A 12596-nucleotide genomic window follows, 5' to 3' on the forward strand; every position below is an offset into this window, starting at 1 on the left:
AATTCCAATGAATTATATCATATTTAACAATTTTGATAATAACATTTAATTTTGTGATTAAAATATAAGATATTGCACATACCAAAAAAAGCTTTTGGCGAGATTCAAATGTCTAAGCTAAGGTATTATGAATAACACAAACGTTTCCTAGAAGGCCTTTAAGACATCAAAGATAACAAGAGAGATAAACGGCCTAATATATAAAGCATTGATAAAAATCAGGAAAAATAAGGACATTATGTAATAGCTAAATCATTATTATCTTTGACTTATCTGAAGAAATATTTACTTAAATTTTGATTATGCAACGAGTGAGACAAATTTTTTTCTGAAACTGTTTTTAGAGACATCAACAAAAACAGCATTGTAAAAAAATCGCTAAGCAATTTTAAATAAAGTAACTTACTAAAGTGACTTTTTTTAATAAAATTCTCTCTTATCCATGTAAAATTTATGCTAATGGTATTTACTCCTTAATAGTAATGATAAGGATCTATATCATCGCAGGATATCAAATTAGTATTCGAGCAAACTACTTAATATGTGGATATAAAGATATGTGAACAAAGTCGGCATAGAAAGGTCCTTTATCGTGGGTGTTTCCTTTTAATTAAATTTAATCACCCCTTTTATCGATTATCGTGTCGATATAGAGGGTCTTTACGTCAGGGGTCGGAATTTGTTCCCCATTGTACTCCAGCGTAAGATACGCGTCTTTTGTCTTTGCTAGTGGAATATTTCGCGAGCGAGGAAAAAAAGAAAGAAAAAAAATAAGAACAAGAATCCCTTAACGTAATGAAGATGGCGGCATCAAAGCGAATTTTGACGAGAACTGTTTGGTTTACGCTGGAAAATATAATGAGATGATACGCCCTCAAAGGGAGAAGAGAGGAGAACGTTTACCTTGAAGCGTCGAAGGGAATAAAACGGGACATGCGAAATCAGAACAATGTAGCGAAAATGAGGCGAAGAAAAGATTTACGAAGCCTCGCACTCTCTTTTCCCGGATTTTTTCTTATTTTATATTTTGGGGTGCGTGAGAAAAATAAAAATAAAATGTATATGAGCGTATGCGGAGCCGCCCTTCGCTATGAATCTATTTACATACGTTTTTCCTATTTTGACTATATTCGCGAGGCACTATTCATATCTTCTGAAAACAATCGCACCTTATTAGATTTTTCATAAAATTATTACGCTCAACCACTAGCGTTTTTTCATAAAAACTATATACCCAATTCAGTCTTGTTTGCTCAAAATAATAACCGAATTAATAATTAGAAATTATATACAATAAAAAATGCATATTCGAGCCCCTAAGACCCAGGCGGAAACAACGACCAAAGTTTTTATAACCGTTTGTCACCACTTAACAATGTATTGCACTCATTAAAACAATAATCATAATTTTTCTTTACAAATAGCTCATATTTATATGATTATTTTTGCATAATTATGCAAAAAGCGTAGTTTTTATAATTATCGATCTTTAAGGTTGGGTGAAATTATTATACCTAATATTAAAACCGATTATTATACTTACAGCTATAATCAAAAACATGGTATGCGAATCCAAACATCGCAGTATTGAAATATTAGCGACTTTACATCGTAAATTATGTGAATATTTTTAAACAAATACGCTTAAAGCACAAGCCTTATTCATAGACCCCATACACATCTAATCAAACGACCATAAAATTGATTGACGTTGATTCGTATCAAGCTCACCGTTTTTTTTATTTTTTTTTTATTTTTTCATACTTTCACCCCATCAACGTTAATTACACAACTCGTTAGCGGTCCCACCGGCGATAAAACAATTTAAGACCCCCTTTTGGAGGTCATCAAAGCAGCAGACCTCCAAAACGGTATGCTGATGAAATCTAGAGATTATGTCCGTCATTCAGTTCGGCACCATCCTCGCTTCTTTTGAGCGCATCGAGAATGGGATGAAAGAAAAGCTCGGGTGAAAGGAGAGTGTTTATTTTGCGGGATATCGTTCTCAATTCATCTCGAGCTTTTGCTCTCCATTGTGGCATTATGACGGCGACTGGGGAGATGTTTGCTCGCAGCCTCCAAGCCAAGTGACTAAATGAAAGCGTTGCATTCACATATATATGTGTTGAGGTATAAGTGTGTGAGGTGTCTGAGTGCAGACGATCTGGGCTCCTTTCGGATGCATCGATATCTTTGAGCTTCGAGCTGAAAGGAAAGTCGAGTTAAGTGTTTGGTTTTATGGTTTGGCGTGGTGGGACAAAATCGAAGAGTGGTTATTTGTTGTGTAAGTTAAGTGTTATCTTAAAAATATTTTAGGTTACTTTAGGAATTAAACAGTAGTGATTTTTAATGGTTTTACCAATGCAGTCCAAAAGCATCTATGTCATGCTTAATATAACAATATTTTTCTAAAGCCTTTTTAAATGATTTGATGGTAAAACTTTCAGTATTTCATTTCTCAGTTACTCACTAAATTATTTAAGTATTATTTTTTAGTAATACCTAAATAATTAACCTATGATTGTTTAATTATTAAAACTCGGTGTAAAATATATTGATCCATCGATGAATTTTGCAAAAAAAATTTACCATTTTACTCCGACCGCAGTGTGTTATAAATTTACATACATTTGTTTTTAAATAAATTAAATAACTGTTTTATACCACTTGCAACCAGTTGTGATGTATTTTTTTTGAGAAACATATTTTCTTAAGAAATTAATGATGCTTAGGTTGTTTTAGTTCAGATTATTTTGGTATCAAATCTGGTCCGGTTGACTTGATATTTTTTTCTTAAATTTATTGCAAATTCTATTACTATTATGCCTGAACTACACTCTCTGGAAGTTGGCCAAGGTTGGCCAAGGATGGAGAATATAGTGGGTTACTTCGGGGTGACTTCGGTCAAGTTCGGTTCTGTCCGCTCTAAAATCATTCGGAAGTTTTTCGAGATTACCGAGAACGGGAGGTAAAATGGGGGTAATTCAGTTGACTTGGCCAGCTTCGAGTGCTTCCGAACATTGTCGGCAAACGGACCGAAGTCAAAGAAACCGAAGTTGGAGCTGCTCTTTCGAGCGCAATCGGTGAGATACTTCATCTTTCGCTCTCTCGCGTGCTAAGTGACGAGAGTGAGAGAGAAATAATGATATGGTTTTTTCGCAAACTGAGATAGAACAAGTAGCTCGGTTCAATTTCAGTATGCGCCTAGGCGTCCTATGGTTACCACGCACGTCAAGCGCTGCATCGTGGTCACGTGGTCAAGTTTTAATACCACATGCTTATCGGTGACTTCAACTGACTCTTACTGACATCTTTGAATATTTTAGGGCACCAAAAGGGATTAATTATATTTTTGATAGTATATTCTTCTAACAGATATCGTTATTATATTTTTTTTCATATAAAATTAAATAATTAAAAAATAATTAGTGGTACTGGTTTTTGTTAATAAAAATTGTTTCGAATATCCTAATGTATTTTCCTAGGTCGGTTTATATAAATGTCACACCATAACAAATTATTATTTAGAATCGATAGCGACAAATTCTAGGATAGTCACAGATGTGGTGTTCGTATTCTGAATTATCATTTTTATGCCTTATGGCATTTTGCAAAAGCCGACAAAGATTTTGCGTAATTTTAATATTTACGACCGAAAAGTTTTCACTGATATTGTAATGGTGGGTGCCCATACAAACATTTATAATTATCAGTAGCGTAATTTTAATAATATGACATTTTAAAAATTGCGATTATTTGGCACATTTTTCGATCGCGCGAGCTGTACATGACAACGGCCGCCGTGCGTATGTCATTCACGCCCGCCGTCCGGACGACAAATGAAATTTGTGGCAGTGTAGCCGCTACTCGGAAGTCGGCGACTTGGCCGACTTCAGTTGATCATCGGTTCGGACAAACTTCTAGAGAGTGTAGTACAAGCATTAGACTTTAATACGTGCGGCCCTATTTCAAGTTGGTTCTCATTTGTCACGGCTTCTCTATGGTCCCTAAATATTGTTTTTATATACTTATATCACACAAGCTTAATTACATTTTTTTCTTTCTGTCTTTCAGGAGTGTCAATTTTTTTTTTAATTAAATCATATTATTTTTTATGTATAATATTTTAAATGTACGATCTATAAAAAACAATAATATTATAATATTTTCATGGAAAGACAATAAAACCCTCATGATGTGTTCTATGCGTGACTTATCAAATATGTACTATTCCTATATTTTAAATTCATATATTATATTATGTATAAAAAAAAACTTGTGGAAGGTAACAACGAGGGTATTTTTTAAAACATGTGATCAAAAATCATATATTCATATGGAAGGTTGCTTAAAAAAATTCATACGATGGACAAATACACTCAAACCTTAAATATGTAAATATCTAATTGTAATGTATATACATAGCTATATAAAGTGTTTCATATATTGGACTAATAATAAAATTTAAATAAAAAATAGTAGAGAACCATTGCTTCTGTGTAAATTACAATAGTGATTAATTTACTATCAATGTACTACGAACTAAATAAAATCTGAGACGCTTAACTCATGAAGATAAATCATAACTTTAATTATAAAATAAACCACTAATGGCCGATTCACATTATATTATATTAAAATTCGCCAATGACAAAATCGGTAGAATTGCAAAAATAAAACAAATTACTAATGCAGCTTAGTACCGCATTAAATTTTAAATTTTGTAAATGGGAATTAAAAGTAGTCCCTAGGGTTATAATTATATACCTTTACTAATGTGCTAATGCGGTCGCATATATAATATTCATTATAATTATTAATATTTAATAAATTCATAAATCTCAAACATTCGAAGTACTAGTACGTGTACGTTAACGATCGCCCACAAGCGACCTTTGGTGTTTTTTTCTCTCTTCGATAATTCACCCTCTCCTTCACATTTCGCTTAGAAATTTCGAAACACGTATATCTTCCCTTATTTAATAATATAATATTGTCGCACACAAGTGCGAAAAGCCGAAAATTCTTCCGTTTAATATCGCGTGTGCGCACATGTTTTTTTCTTCTTTCTTCGTTCGCCTTCAGCAATTTGGCCCTACTCTTGCCTGTGCCTGTACTTCAAAAGAAAACTTGTACATCGTCCGCCTCTTTGAAATTTAAATGTGTGTGCATGTATGTACATGATGTGATCGAAAAGTTTGTAGAGCATTCAATTAAAATTCTAACAAAAAATATCTCAAGGAAATTGCTATTGAGTATGTACAAACATGCTTACATTAAATTTGGTGAAGCAGGTTTTTTCTGTTTTTTTATTATGCTATATAAAAATAATGCATATTCTTATCACTAGTATTTAATCTTGTATTTAAAATTGCTCATGTGTTTAATTTCATTTTAGACCGTATCTTAAAAAGGCTTCTATAACCTATGAACATCAAATCATCAGTGTATCGCAAGTTATCAAATAAGATTTGTGTGTAAAAAAAAATATTTTCAGATACACGTAAAATATTATAAAAAATAAAGTACAATATTATCTCACTACTCTATCGGAGATTTACATCGTTATTTTATGTATTGTAGATTTTAATATGTTGATCATTTTCTTATGTTTGACTTTGTTAAACGCCTTCTCAAAGTTGATGAAACATAAGTAAACATTTAATCTTGTAAACGTTGTAAGAAAACTTTTATATTTAAAATGGCTTCTCTTGCTTTCAAAGCTTTGCGGAAACTAAAATGGAGTACAGCAATCTCATAGTATATTTTGTCATAAAATATGATACAATATTTTAATTATTTTTTAAAATTTGCCTCAATGCGTAATGATGCTCAAAAAATAATTAAAATAATAAAAACATATAATTTATAAATTAAATAATACAAACCTGACCAGTTCTTCATTGCTGACATTAAAAAAAACAGTGTTCAATGCCTGCGTATTAAGGAACTAGAGTCGGCTAATGAAAATATCTTGCCTCTAACGTGCAACAGAACAGGACGTAATCGTGATTTTATATGACTGTTTGAACCTATAACTAAAATTTTAATGGCAACAGAACCCTTCAGTAGTTTAAAGAAATGCTTAGCGGCATTAGACTTTCTGTTAGAACTCAACAAATCGTTGGAATACAAGAACATATAATGACTTAATATCTTAATATAAAGGTATCTCAAATCTTTGTTAATCTTTCAAATTATAAATCCCGATTTCAAAAAAATAAAAAATAAAGTGTCACTGGGGACGCAAATAATTAAAATAAAAAAATTCACAGACGTCGTTTATGTATAGAGAGAATCTCCATTTGCTTTTAAATGTGATTCTAAGATCTTCATTAGAAATTTCACTTTACATAGTTGAATATGTGAATATTTCAAAACACAAGTCTTATTCATAAACACCATACATATTTATTCAACCGAGCATAAAATGAATTAACGTTGATTCATATCAAGCTCGCTGTTTTTTCACTTTTTTCGGTGATGTACACTTAGTGTACATCACCGATTTACATGTACACTTAGTGTACATGTAAATATGTGACTGTCAATATTTAATTATTTTAGTATTTACATAAAAATAATAACTTTGCTTCTATTTATTATTTTTTTAATTGTACCGTTATAATGAAATTTAAAAAATTCAAGCTAATTTTTTTTAAATATTTATTATTAATAATATATACAGTTTTTACATTTCCCATTAAAATATTTGCACTCTTCGGTGATGTACGCTTAGTGTACAAATTAACATATGTGAATGTTTAATTTTCGTAAATATAGTAAAGCAAAATATTATTACAAAATATTAAAAGTGCTAAAATCGAGTAAATTCATTTTTATTCACAAATATTTGCAGTACAATTTTAGCTATAAATTAAATAAGGGCTGATTGACAAACTAAGTAGGTATAGATTTATCCCTATGTAACACATTGGGCTCATGCCTGGCAGGTTACAACGTAATGCTTGCACTACACTCTCTGGAGGTTGGCCAAGGACGGAGAATATAGTGGGTTTCTTCGGTCGAGTTCAGTTCTACCCGCTCTAAAATCTCTCGGAAGTTGTCCGAGGTTACCGAGAACGGGAGGTAAAGTGGGGGTAATTCAGTCGGCTTGGCCAGCTTTAAGCGCTTCCGAACATTGTCGGCAAACGGACCGAAGTCGGAGCTGCTCTTTCGAGCGCGAGCGGTGAGATATTTCCCCTTTCGCTCTCTTACGTGTTAAGTGACGACAGTGAGAAAGAGTATGATATATTGTTTCGCAAACTGAGATTGAACGAGTAACTCAGTTCAATTTCAGTATGCGCGTAGGTGTCCTACGGTCAATACGCATGTCGAGTGCTGCATCGTGATCACGTGGTCAAGTTATAATATCACATGCTTATCGGGGACTTCAACAGACTCTTACTTGACATCTTTGAATATTTTAGAGCACTAAAAGGGATTAATTATATTTTTAATAGTATATTCTTCTAACAGATGTCGTTAATATATTTTTTTCATATAAAATTAAATAATTTAAAAATAATTAGTAGTACTTTATTTTATTACAAAAAATCTTTTCCAATATCCTTATGTATTTTCCTGGATTGGCTTATATAAATGTCACACCATAACGAATTCTTATTTAGAATTGATGGCGACAAATTCTAGGATAGTCACAGATGTGGTGCTCGTATTCTGAAGTATAATTTTTATACCTTATGGCATTTTGCAAAAGCCGACAAAGATTTTGCGTAAATTGAATATTTACGACCGAAAAGTTTTCACTGATATTGTATTGGTGCCCACACAAACTCTTATAATTGTCAGTAGCGTATGTTTAATAATATGACAATTTAAAAATTGCGATTGTTTGGCACATTTTTTGATCGCGCGCCAATATGCCAGCTGTACATGACAGCAGCCGCCGTGCGGACGTCATTCGCGCCTGCCGTCTGGACGGCATATGAAATTTGTGGCAGTGTGGCTGCTAGTCGGCGACCTCGGCCGATTTTAGTTGAACTTCTGTTCGGACAACTTTCAGAGAGTGTAGTGCAAGCATAATAATAAAAATTAAAAGGCAAAATAAAATTATTGAATACTTTTTTTAGATAAAATGTTTGTGTTGGTTTAATAGTAATTATTTTAGCAATTAGGTCTTAAATTCCGCTTGTTTTAGTTTAATACATAATTGTATTAAGAAAAAATCTTAAATTTATGGGTATTCATTTAATAATATAACATGTACACTTGGTGTACATCACAGTAAGGCAATTTTTTTAGATTGTTATATTTTTTTTATATATTTTTAATAAGACTCAGTTTAATAAAATATAATATAAAACATAATTTCATATTAGTACATTTTATAAATTAATATTAATCATTTTATAAATTAATATTTCACTGCAAAAGCAAATTTTACAAAATTTAAATCTTTTATAGTTAAACAGCACGTAGATTAGTTTTTTTTACTAACGCAACTAATTAAAATTGTTATCCTATTTAGCATATATAAAAAATTAATTTATGTTATGAAGTAGTGGCATTATAGGTTGGTCCAAAAAAAATTAAATCTATATCGTTACTAATTCATTAGTGAATATTAATTTTCAAATTAAATATACTATTTTTGTTTGGTTACCGTAACAACATAAACATCGTATTAGGTAATCCCGAAATAAATGTCGTTTTTTCAATGAAACACAAATATCACTTCTTAATGATTTAACATACATTTTCCGTTTCGAAAATATAACCTTTTCTCACGTATGTTATTTTTTAATTTTATTAGTATGAAATTTTATGGGCTTTGCTTTAAAATATTTCAGTAGCTCCCATTTTACATCGTCTGTATTTTGATTTGTTTTTGCTTAAAAATTGGCGCATCAATGGTAAAAAAACGTCATACATTTGGGGATTACCTTTATATACATGTAAATATACAAATTAAATTTTATAAATTAAAACACATCCCATTTCTCCACCGATCAATTAAAATGATCGCCGAATATATCTGGAACGTCATATCAACTCTTTGAAACTGTGAAAAATCCACACCATATGAATAGTATATATAATAATCTAAACGTGTATGAATTATTATAAATTGGTTCATGTGTGTTTATTATCTTTTCAGTGCCTCCTGAGCGGCCGACGATCGTGGACTCAAGAGGGTCCCTCAACGGAACTCAAATAGGCCCTATGCTGGAAGGAGATAATTTAGTTCTCAACTGCAGAGTGTCGGGAGGTAAAAGTTTGATATCATTCTAGACGCCCACCTTTTATATACGCATGCCTACCTAATACCTAGGTACGCATGTATCTGTATACCCAGAGAGACGAGACGTGGCTCATTCACGTTGCGTTATCTCCGCCTCGGAACAAAGCGATTCCGTTTTACGGACTTGCCCCCCCCCAAATTTGAGCGCCCGTCTTTTTTGCCCGCCTGGCGAATTTCAACCTTTTGTACCCACCCATCTACGAACGGCACCGACTGTGGAATTAGGGCGGCTGCTAATTTTTTTTTTCGACACTTGTCCGATGCTGGGGTAAGGATAAATTTTATGGCGGTAGGTGTGCTTCCAAATATTCGATATATATGTACCTATGAAGTCAGATATATAAAAAATATTAGTTAATTTATATGTAATTAAACTTGAAAATATACTGATGACATACAATGATGCATCCCATCCCTATTTTTAGATTTACTTGACATTGTATATGACACATTTATTATTTTGTACTAATTTACTATCAGTTGTAGAAGTTTTATGTTATGAATAATATATGGGTTATTGTCGGTTAATATAAAGTTTTGTTGTATGGTGTAGCGTAAGTTATAAGTTCGTGTTGGTGTCACACAAAATAATTATCTTTTCACTTACCAGCTTTTGGCGATGATTTGATTTCGAGTGTTTGAGTCCTCTATCAAATAAAATGATTATCTAAAAGTGATGATAGGAGCAAGTGGCAAGTCTTTTATACATTTCTTTAAAAAAAGCTTGGACAAATTAAAGCAAATTATTAATGGCCGTACAGCTTCACCCTGCTTACAAATGTAAGCCCCTCAGGTGTATTTTTATAAGACGTCATTTATAAACTAAATTCAGGTATTAAAAGTAATTGTAAACCGTGAAATCGATTATTGTTTGACGTCAATCGCCAGTATTTTTTCTATTTGTACTGTAAAGATAGGGATTTATAATATGCTTGTTAAGTTAAAATCCAGAATTACCTAAAAACACATAAAGCTGATAACTGATCTCCGAGCTCAGACAGTTTGCGTATGTGGCGAAGCTCAGACAGATCTGTCCGGGTGTCCGACGGACAAATCCGTGCGTGTGCGCTCAGCTATTATTTCAAAACTCTTTGAAAATAAACATTTTAAAATGTCATACATGTCATTATATTGCCAAATCTAAAATATTGTAAAAAATTACATTTTTAAGTAAGGGAAAAAATAATTGCTAGTAATTTTTAAAAATCAACTATTTTAAAAATTAATATAATATGAAAATCAGTAAGAATAAGGCGTAAAAGAATTTGTGAGAGACAGTTTATTTTATTTAGATAAAAAGACCATTACAATATTATATAAAAAAAGTCTTGAACGATAAAATTTTTTTTACATATATGTATTGATTTCAATACGATTCTAAAAAAATCATAAATAAACTGAAATACATTGTTGATAAAAATCGAATAACGATTTAATTAAAAAAATAATACTAAACTGTAATGTTTATGATAATTTACCACATAAAAGTTAGTACTTATAAGTAAAAATATGACAATTTTATAGCTAGCAAAGATGAATCCTGTTTAATTTTATGATTTACCAATATAGTATGCCTTTGAACTAAAATTGTATAATATGCGAATATTTAATATGCATTTTGCTTTATTTGAAAAAAATGTATTTTTAAATGTGGTCAGCCATAATGACCTGTGGCCATAAATATATATTTAAATAAATAGTAGTATTTAAAACGCGTTTAAAAAAAAAACATGTTTTAAAAGCTACTATTTATGCATTTTGTGTTGCCTACAAATTGTTTATACTAATCTTATTTGCTTATTAATAATTCTATGGTCTGAGCTTTTGCTTTTTATAAATTTGTCATTTGTATTACTATTGTACTTTTAACCTTATCAATTTTAGATTAGATTTACTCAATTTATTTACATTAAAAAAATATATCTCCATTTTAATACAAATTGAAGTGTCCAAGTGTCTTATTTATTATATTTTAAATTCATAACAGCTCTGTCGAATCGCAGACGAGTATGTTTATATGCTAATTGCATCGTTTCTTGGACATACCCACAAATGTATATACGCCTTAGGAGAGCAACGATCCTAATTAGTACTTCTATGATTAATAACCGAAGGGTAGAAGAACAATAGTAATATGCACAGGGGAGAACGAATAGTCTAGCGTGCATCTTTTCCAAACAAAGGGTAGTTTTTAGTAGTAGATTTGGAAATAACCAAATAAAATAGATGTGCTTTTTATTGGTCCATGCAATAGTTCTAATTGTTAACGCGTAAATTGTTGAATTTTAAAATCTTTCCGATTTTTGTATAAATATACATATACTGTGTGTGACCCTGTCTTTCAAAGCTTTTGATCTTACTTTATGTTTGTTTAAATATACGTTTCAAAGCCTCACAATGGTATATAAGCGAGATCGCTAGCCGTCAAGAACTATAGTCAAGCCTTTTCACACAAAACTTGATCAGAGAACATCTACTTGGAACGAGTTTTCTAGCGTCCTTTCCAAACAAAGAGTAGATTTTACGCTTTAATTGATTGGGTGGTTCGTATTAATATTTATAATTATTACTTTAATTGCTTGGCTACAAGATCTCTTTTCTATTGTCATATAATATTGTATATGGCCTAACTTTGAAGACTTTTGATCACTCTTTTCGTTTGTTCAAAACGGTCGTTAGAATGACTTCTAATTGGTTGATACCCCACCCCACACACTATTTTTTACATCTGAATTTTAAAAAAAAAATTTAATCTCACTAATTACTTTTATATTATATTGCTTTTGAAGACACTATCTGAAAAACAGTAATTGTAAAACTTATTAACGTGAATAATCTAGATTATTTGTGGTTATTTAAAAAAATAGTGTAAATTAAAAACGATGATATCTGACGGTAAAATTCAACATAGGCAGATCGTATCAAACGCTTCAAAATTAATTACGTTCACCGACAAACATACGTCGTTAACCCTTAAAGCTCTCGCAAAATTAAACCCAAAATAAACGGTTCACATATTTTTTCTTTTTTTTTTGCGGAAAAAAGATACAAATGGTAACAGTGCTCAGTTTTCCGGCGCTTGCAAATAGTTGGACATTACGCTTTATTTGCTCAGCAAACACGTGTTTGTTTCCCGTTTGTATCAAGCGAAATCTCATTTTATTACCCTTTACTAAACGAGAGCAAAATAGAAGTAAAGATATATTTAAATACAATTAAAATTATTTCTGATAAATCGATATTTTAAGCTGAAATGAATCCAACAGTTGGAAATCCAAATTAGTTTGGTAAAAACCAGAGTTTATGTGTTATTCAGAGAGGAATATAATAC

The 12596-nt window shown here is 31.4% G+C and overlaps 1 protein-coding gene across 1 annotated transcript in view; it reads left to right on the plus strand.

Moving 5' to 3' along the window:
• LOC148225955 (kin of IRRE-like protein 1) overlaps window positions 1-12596 on the plus strand; it is a 231105-nt gene that overhangs the window by 98440 nt on the left and 120069 nt on the right. Inside the window, exon 5 of the mRNA XM_088203998.1 lies at window positions 9122-9232. Coding sequence (XP_088060124.1) covers window positions 9122-9232 — 111 coding nt within the window. The remainder of the gene's footprint in view (window positions 1-9121; window positions 9233-12596) is intronic.

The sequence above is a fragment of the Plectrocnemia conspersa genome, unplaced genomic scaffold (assembly GCF_051122295.1).
Source record: "Plectrocnemia conspersa isolate PC_06_02 unplaced genomic scaffold, ASM5112229v1 ptg000014l, whole genome shotgun sequence".
NCBI lineage: Eukaryota > Metazoa > Arthropoda > Insecta > Trichoptera > Polycentropodidae > Plectrocnemia > Plectrocnemia conspersa.